Source organism: Sceloporus occidentalis, unplaced genomic scaffold, assembly GCF_023333645.1.
Source record: "Sceloporus occidentalis isolate IW3139 unplaced genomic scaffold, rSceOcc1.0.p SCAF_6, whole genome shotgun sequence".
In the NCBI taxonomy this organism is placed as follows: domain Eukaryota; kingdom Metazoa; phylum Chordata; class Lepidosauria; order Squamata; family Phrynosomatidae; genus Sceloporus; species Sceloporus occidentalis.
This window is the reverse complement of record NW_028316986.1, coordinates 82,476,177-82,494,032: the sequence shown is the minus strand read 5'-3', so window position 1 is coordinate 82,494,032 and position 17,856 is coordinate 82,476,177. Positions and strand designations below refer to the sequence as shown.

Sequence of the window (17,856 nt, the reverse complement as noted above, 5' to 3'; positions counted from 1 at the left end):
CATGTATGGTAGGAGTCTTTTCAGTAGAATTTTGAGCATGACTTTGCTTGCATAGGAAATTAGTACAGTGGTCCTTTAGTTACTGCAATGTGAATATTAGAACATAATAATTTAAATGATATATTAATATATTTAAATAAATACAGCTCTTTATACAAACAAATACTGGTGTATTTATAAATACATATATACATGTTTATTTATAAAAAATATTATGATGCATATATTAATATAATCCAGGGGGGACAACATTCTCTCTTGTTGTACAGATGGAAGCTTCTGCTGAGCAAAAGGGCATCCCATCAATTGAGTGACATCATTCTGCAGTATAGACTAAAGATGTTCACCCTGAAAAGGAACCTTTGTTGAAATGAGGCTTGGTCTATTGGTAGTAAGAGTACGTACAATCTGGATTTTAATGCGGGTTCTTCTCTCTTTTAGTCAGCTTGATTATCAACCCTATCTCTTCTCCTATCCAGACTGCCAAGTTCAGAAAGATTGCTCTAGCCCATCTGATTCATATTATGCTTGAGAGTGGTTGGAAAAGCCTCAAAGTACACCACAGTTATAAGGAACCCACTCCCTGAATGCAGCTGTAGAGAGGAAGGCTGTGGCAAATCTGCTTTGGGCTTTGCTTATGTGGAGGCAGTTCAAAAACTTGAAACCAACTCCCTGAATCCAGCCAATGTATGTCAACGCTTGTCAACATATGATGACCCAATAAATTTTATAGGGTTTTCTGGCTATGGTGTTGCATGCCTTGATTATGTCCTGTTTGGACTATTGTAATGTGCTCTGTGTGGGTCTGCTTGTGAAAACTGTTTAGAAATTTTAGCAGGTTGTTGACTGGGGCTGGCAACAGCGATCATATGACTCCCATGCAGAAACACCTGCACTGGCCACCAGTCCATTTCTGGGCAGAAATCAAAGTGCTGGTTTGGACCTTTAAAGCCCTAAATGGCTTCAGTCCAGACTATCTGAAGGATTGTATCTCCATATACAACTCAGCCTGATGTTAAGATCAGCAGAGGAGGGCTTTCTGTGAGTCCTAACACCTTCAGTGGCGAGGACTCAGGAGAGAGCCTTCTCTGTGGCCACTCTGGCCTGAAACAGATGGGCCAAAAAAATGCGGTTTCCTGCCATGTTCAGGGGGTAGTGTTTAGATTATGCACACCCCAAATGTGAAGGAAAATCGCACCGGAGCCATGTCTTCCTCAAAGAACCGGGCCAAAAAGGAGCAGTAAAATAGCCATCCTTTTGCCAGCCCAGTTCAAAACCACAGTGGTGGCCCAAAATGGGCCAGGTGTGTGCAGTTGCCACAGCCCTAGTACAAATTGAGTTGGTGCTGGCGCAGCTTACATTTTTTAGTCTGTCTGTTTCAGGCATCCCAGACTATGGAACTCCATTCCACAGGAGGTCAGGTCGGCCCCCTCCCTGCTCACTTTTTGCCAACAGCTGAAGACATTTTTATTAGGGTAGGCCTTTGGTATATAAATTTTACTTATGTAGTGGTTTTTTTGGTATCATGTTTTAATGCTTTAATGGGTTTTTTTTACTTTTAAAATGGTTTTAACTATACTGTTTTAACTTGTTTTAATGTTAGTATTTAATGATTTTTAACTTTTGTAATTAATGTTTTAGTCTTATCTTTTTAAATTATTGTAAGCTGCTTTGAATCCCATTTTGGAAGAAAGGTGGGATAAAAGTCCCATATATAAATAAATGGAAAAAATATAGACAAGGAATGATCAGAGATGGTCTCACCAGTTGCTTCTTCTGAAATGTAGCCTACAGTATTTGTTGGCACTCTCAACCTGGTACTAACCAGGGCTCACCCTGCTTAGTTTCCAAGACCAGACAGGACAGCAGTGGCTTTTAAAAGCGTTGCAGTTTGTATGTTGCGTCACTATCAAGGGTGTTTCATGGTATGTAAGATTGATACATACTACACTATAGCAGATGAAATTACAGATATTGGATTGTGTGAATCAAAGTAGCATTTGTCTTTGTTTTAGGGTCTTTGTTTCTTAGATGACTAACTTAAGTTCCATTTAATGGGCCCTCTCAACATATGGCTAAGTCTTGAATCAGTCCATGTTTAGAATATTCTTTCTAACTTGCTGTTACCAAAGTTAGTGCTAGATATCCCATATAATGTATGAATTATTCTGTATTCTCCTTTTGAAAATGTAAAAGAGGCCAAAACTAGGGCTGGAGAGTGTGCAGCATCCGTACGCTCCCCAGCTCTAGTTCGTATGGACGGTGCAATTTTGGAAGCGTGTTGTCCATACAGCGTGCACAACAATGGCATCATGCACGGACCGCCTCCACACGGACTGGCACGTGTGTGACGCCACTGCGCCACTTCAGGGCGTTGGGGGCGCCCTTTCTGTGTCACAGGAAGGAGCTCCGAAACAGAGCTCCTTCTGTGCGCACACTTCTACATAGTTGCACCAGCGATGCAAAGGAGAAAGGGGCCGCCTCTTTGCCATACCTGTCGGAGTGTCCAGGGGCATGATGCCCCATGGACACCTCTTTCCAGGCCACAGGCCCGGTGAGGCTGCCCTGCTTCCAACCCAGCAAGAAAAGGGGCGGCTGCAGACCGCCCCCTTTCCCTGGTCTGTACTGCACCAGAGTTTCCCTACTTTCAAAGCTCTTTCTAAAGTGATATACCTTTGAAAGATTGCTCTATGTTTTAACTATTTTACTCTTTGTAGAAAGGATCATAGATGAGATAATAACTTATTTGCTTTAAATTATATATCAAATATTCTAAAACAGTATGAACATTTTTTTAAAAACTGCAAAAAAACCAAAAAGATTGGGCTTGATGCAGTATTTTCAAAGAGACACTAAAAAGTGTGGAAGATATGGAAAGAAGAAACTGGTACACAGTTCATTCTATTCTATATAATGTGTAGGACTTCATCAGATAGCTTGTATTTAAAGACTTTATAGATGGATCATCAATACAGACTCCATCTTCTAACTTCTTTCACACAATTAAAAATGTTGGGAGGGTGTCGACTAACTGATGTATAAACCTTTGTAGACTACAGCCCAGTTTAGCTATATGAAATGTTATCCAATGTTTCAAGTATAAATACTATACACAGAATTTTAGTGCGGGATTGGAAACAGTTCAAAATACAAAAAAGTACTGAAGTGACAGTTACATTGTGAACATAAGCCATTCACAAAACCATTGCTTTTAACACAAACATTGTGTCACTAAGTAAGCCAGTTAATATATTAGTATCATCCCAATGCAAGTGTCTGGTGATATAACTGAACTTCAAGAGCATTTTATTCCCCCATACAATGCTGTCACCAAACTTCAGTGGGGCAAGAGCAGGCACATGAGTCTGTTCTTCAGGAGGGATTGAGCACTTCCAAAGTACTACATAAATTTATAAACAGGAGTATATTTTCTTGCTCTTGTCCTCATTAGTTTACTTACTCACCCATGCCTTTTTTCAATGAACACTTGCGCAACTGATGTGTTTTTTTCCCTATTATGTACACTTATGAAAAATCCCTTTATTTATGAGCTGTAAGTGTGCATGCAAGATGTACAACTTGTTTAATTCTCATGTATCAGAATTTTTTTTAAAAAATTATCCCTGTTAGTTGTTAAGATCATACGGATGTTTTTGTACACTGTGCAGAACATTGAAAAATGGTTTTAAAAATGCACTGAAATGGGTCCCCCTCCCCACCCATAAAATGCATTGTTTCCTGACCAGAAACTTTTGAGGAGTAAAAACCAGCAGAAAGTCCTCATATAAAGCTTCCAATAGTTAAATATCTTTGGAGCCCCTTCTGTATGTTCTACCATCAGGAAAGGTTTGGTTAGTGGAAATAAGTGAGAGGGCCTTCCTGTGGCAGCTCATCTGTGGAATTCTTTTCCTGGAGAAATTATAGATGGACCCACATTTTGGTCAGTTTTAGACTATTGCTGCATGCTCGATTTTTTTAAAAAAAAAGTATTTAGGTATTGGGCCTATGCTTTGTCTTTAAGTTTATCTCTTCCTCTTAATTCTGCTTCAGGTTTTAATTATAATTTGCTTTGGAGTCTTATTTGAGTTGAAAGGCAGGTCATCAATGTATAAATAAATACATAAACAATAATTATAAGTATACCAAAGCAGATTATTCTTAGGGTCAGGTGTTCAGTTCTTGTTGATAGGTCTTTCTTCAATCAATGATGGAGATTGATTTAAAAAAGAAACTCCCCTAAAGGGATTTTTGTGGAAAAGATATGCCTTGTCATGTACAAATCACAATTAAAATTGAATCCTGTGACAACTTAAACCACTTAGTACATGTATGTATATATAAAACTGGTAGGGGGTGTATACACTTGCATCATACAGGCCTGTTACAGACAGCCAAAATAAAGCTGCTTCAAGTCACAGTGGAGGTATGGTGTTTCAATGATGCATGAGTCCTAAGAGTCCAGAAGTCGCACCAAAGCCATGCTCCAGCCCTAAGGACTGGAGCGTGGCTTTGGTGTGGCTTCTGGACTCTTAGGATGCATGCATCATTGAAACACCATACCTCCACAGTGACTCGAAGCAGCTTTATTTTGGCTGTCTGTAACAGGCCACAGACATCTAGAACATAGAAGTCAGATTCAGAAATGATGTGTGTGTGCAAGACAAAAACTGCACATGCAGCCAGGTCTTATTTATGGTAGCACTCCTTGGTGTTGAAAATACAAGTTGCTTTTTCAGCTGATAAGTGGAATGTGACTCTGCCAGTGGTTAGTGTTGCATCAAAAAGAGAAAACAAACCTCTGGCTGCTTGTACTCCCCCCCCCCCCCCCTTTAAATGGCATCCTTCTGAGGGGTAGAAATGAATAAAGGTATTATATTTGTGTTAAAATATTTCTGTCTTCTGTCTGATAACATCCTCCATAATGCTTTCAGTAAATATTAATTAAGACAGTAAACAATGCTAAAACACAATGATAACACAAAAAGTACAAAACAGCAAAACGTACATCTGCTATATCAGACAGTATCATTAAATATATGTTCAAGTCAAGATGTTTTAAAATGCTGTTTGAACATGTTCAATGAAGTGAATAGCTAGATTTCCTAGAGCACTGAATTCTAGCATCTGGATCTCTCACATCTCTTCAGTCAAAGTAGTGTTTAGTAAACCCTTTCCTGACACCTGTAGAGTATGGGCAGGTTACTGTAGGAAAATATGGTCCTTCCAATATCTTGTTTAAAATCATTTATGAGAGGTGGACAGTTTTGTTGCCTTCAAAATGTTGTGGGGTTACAGCTCCCATCTTACCTCCAGTTCACTATGCTGGCTAGGCCTGATGAGAATTCTTGGGGAGCAGATGCAAGCCTTTTCACTACTTTCTGGCTTTTGCCAAAGCTGTAAAGCATTGTTTGCACCTCCTACAAAAGTCCATCCTGAAGATGGGGTAGACTCTTCCCTTCCTGAATCCTCAGCGGTTGGAGAACATAGGAGAACTTCACTGTCTTTCCTTTATCCCTGAGCTTGTTTCATCTTTGTGATCGCAGATAATGACTGACTATTAAGCCTGACCAAAATGTCTAACACCCCTACCAACACGCTTTTCAATAAACTTTAGTTAGGAAATTCTGTGCTCATTTTGCATTGCCAAAGGTTGCTGACATTTCTTAGGCTTATCCATTTAACTAAGATACACATTTCTATATGCTAGAATACAAAATATCCAGAAATTACTTTGGAGAAAAAAGCTGTTGCTGTTTAGAAAAATATTAATCATCAAATCAATTTGGCTGTCAAAACTGTATGTATAACATAGGGTGACTAGCTTGTAGCTTTGATGTGACTACTGGAAATAACATTATTGGTTGGGGGGGCACTATTAGTTGAACAATAAGGTGGTGAGTAGATAGGGTACAGTATATGTGGTAACAACATGGAGTTTTAAGTACCAAAAACATTTCAGTATGTTAATCATGTGTTCTTCAAAATATAGTGGTATGGAATGACAGAGCGTCCAGATACACCACCTTAGTTCTTAGTAGATGTTCCCTAATCAGTTGATCAGTTCTTTACACCATAAGTGACTTGGAGAATAGCGATTTAAACACCCGATTTGTTTTCAGTAACCATCATATAGAAAAGGTTACACCAGTAGTGAGAAACACTGAGAGGAAACTAATAGCTTTTATCTGACTGACTAATGGTTTAGGCACATTTCGGACATCATACTGCAAACATTGAACAACCTTTGGGTTTACCCATTCACTGCTAAAAACATGCTAGCAGTTGGCTATCGCCTGATGTCCTAGATCATTACTGCTCATCACAACTGTTCGTTGCTAAACTGTGGTAACTACGCTGACCATCTTGTTAGTTGTTAATACACATAATGGTTCACTGAAATTGAACATGCAGACTCATTTTCAGAGAAAAAATCTACAGGCTACAACCGGGGAAAGAAGAGCTATTGCAATCCTATAAAGGGCTGTTGTCCTAAAATATGCTTAATAAAGTTTCCCTAGTCCCCCCCATCCCCAAAAATGTTTTGCAGATTTCTTTATTTTAAGTAAAAAAAAATATACCCACTCCAATTTTTCCATGGTTTGTGCCTCACTTTGGGCTGTTTTAGACGCAGGAGAGGTCTCTTTTTTTCCCAACCAGAAAGTGAAATTGAACTTCTTTTACTTCCTTATTGAAAAAAGGGTCTCTCCTGGGTATAAAACAATCTGGGGAGGTTCAAAACATGGCTAAATGCCTCCCATTGAGGAAAAATTGTTGCATTTTTTTTCTTCCCACTAAAAGGGTTTAAAAAGTGGAGGCACTGTGGCAATGCCCTTTCACCGTTGTATGGGGTTCCAGTGCTGCCTTACAAACTATGGTAGTTGTTAACTTTTTTCTGGCCCTTGAGAAAATAACTTATTAATCTAAGGCTGCAAAATACATATTGTGTTATTTTGGATAGATACACATGGTTTCCAGCTGAAGCCTTGAGTTCTATCTGAGTTTAGATTTAGGGATTGACATGCTTGTAGGATTATCTGTTGTTATTCTGTCATAACTTTTATAATGTTTAGCCTTGTCCAGTGTACTGGTACCAGGTTGCATTGATGACAACATTGAGTCATATAATGAAGTTTTATGCACCTAAAGGTTAACTTCTTTGTACAGTACTATATTTAAATGTGAGTGGGGATTTATCCAGACCTTTCCAGTGCCTCTCTTATTAAATTTGCCATTTTATATCCACTCTGTTGTGAGCTGATTTTCATCACATAGTGAAGTGGGACATTTTTAGAGGCAATGACTAAGGGAGCAACAAGCTCCATGGGCTAAAGAAGTACTGGCCTGTTACAGACTGCCAAAATAAAGCTGCTTCGGGTCTCTTTGGAGGTATGCTATTTAAATGATGCATGGGTCCTAAGAGTCCGGAGGTCACGCCAAAGCCACACTCCATTCCTAAGCACTGGAGTGCAGCTTTGGTGCAGCTTCTGGATTCTTAGGATGCATGCATCATTTAAACAACATACCTCCAAAGAGACCCGAAGCAGCTTTATTTTGGCAGTCTGTAACAGGCCACTGTATCTTCCTATAAGCTTTAAGATTTTCAGATCTTGGTCCCGCCAAGATCACAGGCATACTTGGTGAGGACATGAGAGAGAGCCTTCTTGGTGGATGCTCCCACCCTCTGGAGCTCCCCTTCTCGGGAGGCTAGCCTGGCCCCCTCCCTGCTGGCCTTTTGCCAGCAAGTAAAAACATTTTTATGCAGGCAAGCATTTGGTGCTTTTTATAGAGCAAGTGGGGTTTTAGTTATGTTTTTAACTTTTGTATATTTTTATGTGGTTTTATATTGTATATACATGTTTTTAATAGTTTACTGAGGTTTTAAATGTCTTTACTGTGAGCCACCTTGGGTCTCTCCTTGGAGAAAGATGGCATATAAATGAAATAAATAAATAAAAATAAATAAATAGGTCCCACCACCTTCACACATTTTTCTGCTAGGAGCAAAAGGGAGGTGGTTGATCGAGACATTGCAATTCCCTTCATAGGGAGCCTAGGATGGTTTTTTTATTTGCTGTCTTTCTGTTAGCAGGTGAAATAAATGGCTTTAATTTTATCATTATACAGTACAATAATTTTTGAATGTGTTTTTATCTGCATTTGTTCTAATTGTTTTAAGCCACCTTGAATCCCAGTTTTGAGGGAGAGCAAGAGTATAAGTGAATTAATGTTAACCATCATGAATCACTATAATTCACTAATATTAGACATTATGACATCACAATGTTTTAGGTGAGAGAGTAGCATTCATTAGTGTGTGTGAAGGATTTATTTTATTAATCATGTTTTCATTTTTTCTTACAGAAAATGCTGGGGCAGAAGAGATGATTTTTAATTTACACTGAGGCCTGGAACTGCCTGTTGAACAAAAGTCCTGACCAGGCAACATACGAATGGCCCAAGGAAGCCAGCAAATTGATTTTCAGGTTTTACATGACCTGCGGCAAAAGTTTCCTGAGGTACCTGAAGTTGTTGTGTCCAGATGCATGTTACAGGTCAGTGCTATGTTGTTATTGTTTTGTGAGCACTTTACTGTAGGGTAGATTTTTTAAAATTACTGATAGAGATTTTTCCTACTAATTTGTTAAGTTTAGAGAGACTTCCTAGAGTAGATGGTACCCCATTGCAATATTTAATTTTTCTTTAAGTTTTGTTTGAGTTTGCTTTTAGTGATCCTTGTTTTGTCTGTCTTGTTACACAGTCTCTTAAATATTTATGTTTCTGTGACCTCAGATAATTAAGAAGCACACACAGTCTCTTTCATGAGAACTTCATATTAAGTATTCATCACTTCCATCACTGGCTTGTATATTTGTGGTCTGGTCCCATTCCAGAGCATCTAATCTATAGAAGGTGAAGAATTAGAAATGTTTCTACCGATGCTTCTGGTGAGATTACCTGAAAATCAAGAGGTGTAAAGGATGTCTTGGTAGGATAAAAGTGTTGGGCTCCCTGTTCATTAACAGTGCTGTAACTTTCCTCCATCTTCTGTCTGTTCAGTTCCTGCTTATAATAGCAACATTGGAAATGGGGTTCCTCAGTTAGCCATGTCTACTTATACTAACTTCAAGTATGCTTATAAATAAAAATAGCTCTTTAGAAAAATGTTTTTGTCTCGGTATGAATGCTTGTCTTCTGCTTTTAAAATGTTGCTTATGATTTCCTGTATATTTAAAAGTTCTATAATTTTTAAATGTAGTTTTTTGAAGTAGTGTGTTGATGAAAGTTCATCTCTCTGAGATGCCAGTCAATTTGATTTTTCTTCAGGTGGATAACATTTGAACATATATCTAGCTGTAAGTGCTGAGTGTATATACCTGCAAATGCTGTGTGTTCTTCTGCAAATCCAAGAGTGTGGATTTCCTATCATCCTGTTGAATAAACAATCAAATGTAACAAAGAACATTTCATATTCTGTTGCCTCATTCCCTGCCATGTCCGTCCCTCTCTCTTCTATGGTATTATCCATCCTTCATGCTCTGCAGCTATTTGTCCTTGTTATTGAGTTGTACTTCTCAAATATTAATGATATTGTCTGATATTTCTCAGTCATTCCACTAACAATAGTCTTAGTAAGCAGAGGTTTAAATAAGCAGTTCCTTGTGGGTGTTATTTACTAACTTCAGTCTTCTGTTATGTCCTGAGTCCAGCAAAATAAAAGCTATTCTAAGGCCCATTACAGACCGCCCAAAAGGGGCGGTCCTGGGCCGCTGCCGGTTGCAGTGCGGAGGAGCCGCAGCAGCCAAACCCTGCGACTCCTCTGCACTGCAAAAAAGGAGTGCAGAAATCGCACTCCTTCCGGCAACCCGGAAGAGCCGCCGCAAGTGCCAAAGCGCGCACTCTCAACGGCTCTTCCGGGTTTAGACGTCCGGACGCTGCGCGTCCGTTACGTCAAGATGGCTGTGCCCGTCTGTATAGGGCACCGCCATCTTGCCATACGGAATACGCGCGAGGGGCAAGGTGCGTCCGGAAGCGCCGTCCCTCGCACGTATTCCTGGCACAACGACGGCGCCGCTTAGGCCCGTCTGTAAGGCGCCTTAGTGTTGTATAGTATGTTTTTCACTCCCTTGTTTCTCCACAATTTTAAAATTGTCTTTATAAAGCACATTTCTGAAACCCAGTGTTTAATTAAATTTTAAAATTAAGCATGTTGAAACCATATAATTTCTGTTAATACTTCTTTTTGTCATTTCTTATAGAATAATAATAACTTGGATGCCTGCTGTGCAGTTCTCTCTAAGGAGAGCACAAAATATCTCTATGGTGAAGGAGACATTGGTTTTTCAGATGATTCTGGGATTCCCAGTCTACGAAATCACATGACATCCCTAAATTTGGATCTGCAATCACAAAATGTGATTCTCCATGGAAGAGAAGGAAGTAGAATGAATGGAAGTAGGACTTTAGGTCATAGCATTAGTGATGGGCACCTTCAGACCAGCCAGTCCAACAGCGAACTGTTTCATCAGGAACCGCAGACTGCTCCAGTACAAGTTCCACAGGGATTTTTTGGCATATCTAATACTGTTAGTACTTCTAATCCAGGGCAGCATTTTGGATTTCACTTGGGCAGCAAAGGAACATCTGGTTTGGCTCAACAGACACCTAGATTCAACCCCATTATGGTAACCTTAGCTCCAAATATTCAGCCTGGTCGGAATACGCCTACATCTTTGCACATACATGGTGTACCTCCATTAAACAACCCACAAGGAAATTCTATCTATATTAGACCTTATATCACAAATCCAAGTGGTACAGCTCGCCAGAGTCAGCAAAATCCTGGCTGGACGTCTCAGTTTACTCCTATGCATTCTCAACAAAATTACCAGCCTTCACATCCAAATCCCTGGACAACTGTTCCCACAACCAGTTCCACATCACATACCTCATCACAACAAACAGCACAGCCAAACCAGCAAGGCCATCAGACCTCCCATGTCTATATGCCTATAAGTTCTCCTACAACTCCACAGGCACCTACAGTTCATTCATCTGGTAGTTCACAGTCTTCCTCTGCTCCGAGCCAATACAATATTCAAAATATCTCAACAGGACCTCGTAAAAATCAAATTGAAATCAAACTTGAACCACCACAGAGAAACAGCTCCTCAAAACTGCGTTCATCTGGCCCTCGCTCATCTTCAAATTCCTCTTCCAACAACAGTCAGACTTTAAGTAGAAGCCAGCCTACTGTTTACATAGCTGCCAGTCCACCAAATACGGATGAGATTATCACACGAAGTCAGCCTAAGGTCTACATTTCAGCTAATGCCTCAACAGGAGATGAGCAACTTGTACGGAATCAGCCCACCCTTTTCATATCAACCAATCCAGGAGTTACTGCCACATCTAGGAATATGTCTGGCCAAGTAAGCATGGGACCTGCATTTATTCATCACCACCCTCCCAAGAGCAGAGCAGTGGGCAACAACGCCACTGCCACTTCTCCCCGAGTGGTGGTTACACAGCCTAACACAAAATACACTTTTAAAATTACTGTTTCTCCAAATAAACCCCCTGCAGTTTCACCAGGTGTGGTGTCCCCAACCTTTGAACCTACAAATCTTCTAAACCTTCCTGATCACTTTGCAGAAACGGAAGGTATCCAACACCTTACTGACCCTGTTTTAGCACATGTCGATAGGATTAGTGAGGCACGAAAACTGAGTATGGGATCTGATGATGCTGCCTATACACAAGGTAATAACTTTATGTAAGTTGTAGAGATGTATGCCTTGTTTCAGCCAATTTAATTGATTATATTTCTTTATTGGGCTGCCTGTAAAACTACATTTTAAAATGCAAATTTTCTCAAAATGACATGTTATACACTTTGAAGTTGTTTCTGAATTATGTTGACCCCTAAGACAAAATGTGTTCAAAATTTGTTGCCTTCCTCTGAGGCCGAGAGAGTGTGACTTGCCCAAGGTCACCCAGTGGGTTTCCAAGGGTGAGCAGTGATTCAAGCCCAGCGCTCAAACTAGTACACCACTCTGGTTCTCCAAGATGACATTCAAGAAATAATAAAAGCAAAGCCATTATTTTAGGGTAGATTTAATATGCCTCTTACCTTCTGAATCAAGGATTATTTTCTAGTTGGCACATCTTAAAAATCTTAATTCTAGAAGTGTAGATCCAGATTTTTGCATGTATAACTGTTAGGTTAGGTGGAGTGCACATTGCTGCCTCTTCCAGTCCATTGCAGCTCCTGTAGTCCACCAGAAATATAAAATGAGGGTCAGGGCACTTGATTGAATAAGGTAGGCTATGATTTCAGAGGAATTCCCAAAATCAAAAGTCATACTTCCTGTGACTAGCACTCTGCTCATGGAGGATACAGCTGCCCAGTTTTGGGGAGTCCCACATTCCCTCTTAAACCCATGCATCTCACCCTACTATATTAAGCTGAGCCTCTGAATTTCTGTGTAACATTTTCAGGTGTTGGAGGAGTTACTGTGGGGGCAAAGGAGTCTACTTTTTACAGTACAGTTGCATGCACCTGTAGATCGCTCTTGAAAGCTTGTGTTGCGTACCTTAAAAAGCTAGTTCAGCCAGCTGATTCAGGGATATGCTTTTATCACACTCTAATCTGCCCCCCCCCCCCCATTGAAGGCTCTAGATACTTATTTTAAACAGGATATGTCACATTGGAGGCTAAACAAATCATCCACAGGTATAGTTTATTCACACCAGAGGACTAATAGAGTGTATTAGAATATCCGAAGATTATTTGGCATCTAATGTACCTGATGTTTCATGTACCATCATCATCTTTATCTTTATACTCTGTCTTTTCCCCAAAAACTGGGACACATGCATTAGCTGCAACCATATTTTATTGGGCTGATTTCTGCTAGTGTAAGAGAATCCTATTACAAAGGTTTTTGAGTTAATAAAAGCACTCCTTCTAATAGTTAAAAATTAAGCAAATTCTGGTCACTGATCACTCATTTGTCCCTTGCTGAAAACAGTTGAAATGTTTAAGTGAGAAATATTGATCATTCTTTTCCACCAAGTTCGGGGGGGGGGGGGGGGGAGTAGTGAGAAGGAAGAAGCACTCTTGTTGATTCACCCTCTTTCTCCAGCATCACCTCCCCCACTGTTTAGAACCAGTTCAAACCTTTTGGAATGGATTTAGATTTTGTGGTTGAGGATTTCAGTGAAGGATTGCAAATGACACAGATTCCTTTCTCTTCCAGCAAAATTCCTTTACTTGATTTGAAGATTCTGCTTATATGTCCATTTAAAATAGGAATGCCCATCAAAATTTAAAATTGACTGAGATTAAACCTTAATTCATATATATATATATATATATATATATATATATATTCATTTCTTTTCTACTATGCCAAGTAACAAATTCTGTTGACATGTGTCCCAGCTATATTATAGTCTTGTGATTGATCAGTCTATAACTGGTATTTCCACTGGTAATTACACAAAAAAACTATACTGAATCCACCCAACCAGTTTCCAGCAATCACATAGTACCCAACCAGTAAACTCACTACCTCTCCCCGATATTTCCCAGCAACTGATTCACTGCCGCTGAGACACAGGAGCATAATAATAATAAATAATAATAAATTTTTTATTTTTATACCGCCCTTCCATAGATCAGGGCGGTTCACAGAAAATATCAATAAAACAATTAAGAATACATAAAAACACCCCTCTCTCACTGACCCCTCCCCCCTGGTAAAAAGCCACCACAGCGGCAAGATAGTCCTCCGCAGTTCTGGGGAGCTTCTTCCCAGGTGACATGGGGGGGGGCAGCGGCAGAAGTAGTCCTCCACCAGCTCTCAGGCAGTCCTCGATGTTGCTGGGTCTGCCTGATGGCTCCCTCTGAGGCCGAGATGACAGTTGAAGAGGGAGGGGCCTCTTCCTTCAGGCAGACCTTGATGTTGCTGGGTCTGCCTGATGGCTCCCTCTGAGGCCGAGATGACAGTTGAAGAGGGAGGGGGCTCTTCCTTCAGGCAGACCTCGATGTTGCTGGGTCTGCCTGATGGCTCCCTCTGAGGCCGAGATGACAGTTGAAGAGGGAGGGGCCTCTTCCTTCAGGCAGTCCTCGATGTTGCTGGGTCTGCCTGATGGCTCCCTCTGAGGCCGAGATGACAGTTGAAGAGGGAGGGGGCTCTTCCTTCAGGCAGACCTCGATGTTGCTGGGTCTGCCTGATGGCTCCCTCTGAGGCCGAGATGACAGTTGAAGAGGGAGGGGCCTCTTCCTTCAGGCAGACCTTGATGTTGCTGGGTCTGCCTGATGGCTCCCTCTGAGGCCGAGATGACAGTTGAAGAGGGAGGGGGCTCTTCCTTCAGGCAGACCTCGATGTTGCTGGGTCTGCCTGATGGCTCCCTCTGAGGCCGAGATGACAGTTGAAGAGGGAGGGGCCTCTTCCTTCAGGCAGTCCAAGATGTTGCTGGGTCTGCCTGATGGCTCCCTCTGAGGCCGAGATGACAGTTGAAGAGGGAGGGGCCTCTTCCTTCAGGCAGACCTCGATGTTGCTGGGTCTGCCTGATGGCTCCCTCTGAGGCCGAGATGACAGTTGAAGAGGGAGGGGCCTCTTCCTTCAGGCAGACCTCGATGTTGCTGGGTCTGCCTGATGGCTCCCTCTGAGGCCGAGATGACAGTTGAAGAGGGAGGGGCCTCTTCCTTCAGGCAGTCCTCGATGTTGCTGGGTCTGCCTGATGGCTCCCTCTGAGGCCGAGATGACAGTTGAAGAGGGAGGGGCCTCTTCCTTCAGGCAGACCTCGATGTTGCTGGGTCTGCCTGATGGCTCCCTCTGAGGCCGAGATGACAGTTGAAGAGGGAGGGGGCTCTTCCTTCAGGCAGACCTCGATGTTGCTGGGTCTGCCTGATGGCTCCCTCTGAGGCCGAGATGACAGTTGAAGAGGGAGGGGCCTCTTCCTTCAGGCAGTCCTCGATGTTGCTGGGTCTGCCTGATGGCTCCCTCTGAGGCCGAGATGACAGTTGAAGAGGGAGGGGCCTCTTCCTTCAGGCAGACCTCGATGTTGCTGGGTCTGCCTGATGGCTCCCTCTGAGGCCGAGATGACAGTTGAAGAGGGAGGGGGCTCTTCCTTCAGGCAGACCTCGATGTTGCTGGGTCTGCCTGATGGCTCCCTCTGAGGCCGAGATGACAGTTGAAGAGGGAGGGGCCTCTTCCTTCAGGCAGTCCTCGATGTTGCTGGGTCTGCCTGATGGCTCCCTCTGAGGCCGAGATGACAGTTGAAGAGGGAGGGGCCTCTTCCTTCAGGCAGACCTCGATGTTGCTGGGTCTGCCTGATGGCTCCCTCTGAGGCCGAGATGACAGTTGAAGAGGGAGGGGCCTCTTCCTTCAGGCAGACCTCGATGTTGCTGGGTCTGCCTGATGGCTCCCTCTGAGGCCGAGATGACAGTTGAAGAGGGAGGGGCCTCTTCCTTCAGGCAGTCCTCGATGTTGCTGGGTCTGCCTGATGGCTCCCTCTGAGGCCGAGATGACAGTTGAAGAGGGAGGGGCCTCTTCCTTCAGGCAGACCTCGATGTTGCTGGGTCTGCCTGATGGCTCCCTCTGAGGCCGAGATGACAGTTGAAGAGGGAGGGGCCTCTTCCTTCAGGCAGTCCTCGATGTTGCTGGGTCTGCCTGATGGCTCCCTCTGAGGCCGAGATGACAGTTGAAGAGGGAGGGGCCTCTTCCTTCAGGCAGACCTCGATGTTGCTGGGTCTGCCTGATGGCTCCCTCTGAGGCCGAGATGACAGTTGAAGAGGGAGGGGCCTCTTCCTTCAGGCAGACCTCGATGTTGCTGGGTCTGCCTGATGGCTCCCTCTGAGGCCGAGATGACAGTTGAAGAGGGAGGGGCCTCTTCCTTCAGGCAGTCCTCGATGTTGCTGGGTCTGCCTGATGGCTCCCTCTGAGGCCGAGATGACAGTTGAAGAGGGAGGGGCCTCTTCCTTCAGGCAGACCTCGATGTTGCTGGGTCTGCCTGATGGCTCCCTCTGAGGCCGAGATGACAGTTGAAGAGGGAGGGGCCTCTTCCTTCAGGCAGACCTCGATGTTGCTGGGTCTGCCTGATGGCTCCCTCTGAGGCCGAGATGACAGTTGAAGAGGGAGGGGCCTCTTCCTTCAGGCAGTCCTCGATGTTGCTGGGTCTGCCTGATGGCTCCCTCTGAGGCCGAGATGACAGTTGAAGAGGGAGGGGCCTCTTCCTTCAGGCAGACCTCGATGTTGCTGGGTCTGCCTGATGGCTCCCTCTGAGGCCGAGATGACAGTTGAAGAGGGAGGGGTATTATTAGGGGTATAATAAATATTATTACCTAGAGGTCACTCATTACTTCATTTTTGTGAGTCACCCATTGCCTTTTAAACTGTCCACATTAATGTCCACAATTTAATTGTACACTGAAGTACTGTCTTTCATTTGCCCTGCATTTTCCACCATTCAACTTCAATAGATGACTGAGCCCAGGTTCTAACATTACAGTCAGCCCTCTGCGTGCACAGATTCAACCATCCATGGCTTGAAAATACTTCAAAAAGAAAATTCGAAAAAGCAAACTTTGATTTTGCCATTTTCTATAAAGGAATCATTTATTACCCCACTGTATATAATGAGACCTGAACATCCATGGGTTTTGGTATCCATGGGGGATCCTGGAACCAAACCCCAGCAGATACTAAAGAGTCATTGTATAATTATTATTTTTTAATTATTTAGGAAAGTTATATTCTGCCTTTCTTCCAAAATAGGATACGAGGTGGGAGGAGAGATCTACCCTACCCACTTTCTTCAATATTATGCATAATTTTATACTTCCATATGCTTTTTTTAAAGCTAAATAGTTTCAAACCTTGTAACCTGTAACATAGATGCACATTTGCCACTTTCCCCTAGTGTTTTAAAAAAGCACAAATATAATGAGCCCTTGGCATCCACTGATGTTTCATTCCAGGACCCCCGTGGATACCAAAATCCATGGATGCTCAAATCCATGGCACAGTAAAATGGTGTCACTTATGTAAAATGGCAAATGCAAGGTTTACTTACTGGAATGAAAACATATATACACACTCCAACTGAGTATATCATTTTCTTGAATATTTGAAAGCAGTTACCCTTCAGGGTGAAGATGTGACTGGTCATTTCTTTCTTGTACTATTTATTTTATATCCTGCCTTTCTCTTGGAGTGGTACCCAAAGTGGCTCACAGAAGGAAATCAATTAAAATGTACCAGTGCAGTTTTAAGAACAATTAAAATAATCACAGTTTAAACAATTTAAAATTATTTTAAACCATACAAAAGTTTAAAAAAGCAATAATACATGCACCCCACTAAAAAACCCTCCCTGGCACAGTTACTTATTAAACATCTGCTTAAACAAAAAGGCTTTTGCCTGCAGGTAAAAGGAAATCAGGGAAAGAGGCAGCCTGGACTCCTGTGGAAGGGCATTCAGGAGAGTGGAAGTAGCCACTGAGAAGGCTCTCTTGTGTCCCCACCAAGTGAACGCATGATGGTGGCAGGACCAAGAGAAAGCCCTCCCCTAAAGATCTTAGAATTGTTGCAGCTTCGTATGGAGACATATAAAGTCATTCGGATAGTTTGAACCTAAGTTATTGTTATTGTTGTGTGCTTTCAAGTCATTTCTGACTTATGGTGACCCGAAGGCGAACCTATCATGGGGTTTTCTTGGCAAGATTTGTTCAGAGGAGGTTTGCCATTGCCTTCCTCTGAGCCTAAGAGCATGTGATTTGCCCAGGTTCACCCAGTGAGATTCAAATCCTGATCTCTAGAGTCTAATGCTCAGAACAGTGCACCATGC

The 17,856-nt window shown here is 42.4% G+C and overlaps 1 protein-coding gene across 5 annotated transcripts in view; it reads left to right on the top strand.

The window, feature by feature from the left end:
• Window positions 1-17,856, top strand: part of TAB2 (TGF-beta activated kinase 1 (MAP3K7) binding protein 2) — a 73,649-nt gene that overhangs the window by 45,132 nt on the left and 10,661 nt on the right. For all 5 annotated transcript variants that reach the window (XM_089530220.1, XM_089530218.1, XM_089530221.1 and 2 more), the window contains exons 2-3: window positions 8,362-8,552; window positions 10,257-11,760. In XM_089530220.1, the coding sequence (XP_089386346.1) occupies window positions 8,451-8,552; window positions 10,257-11,760 (1,606 nt within the window). In that variant the 5' untranslated portion in view covers window positions 8,362-8,450. The remainder of the gene's footprint in view (window positions 1-8,361; window positions 8,553-10,256; window positions 11,761-17,856) is intronic.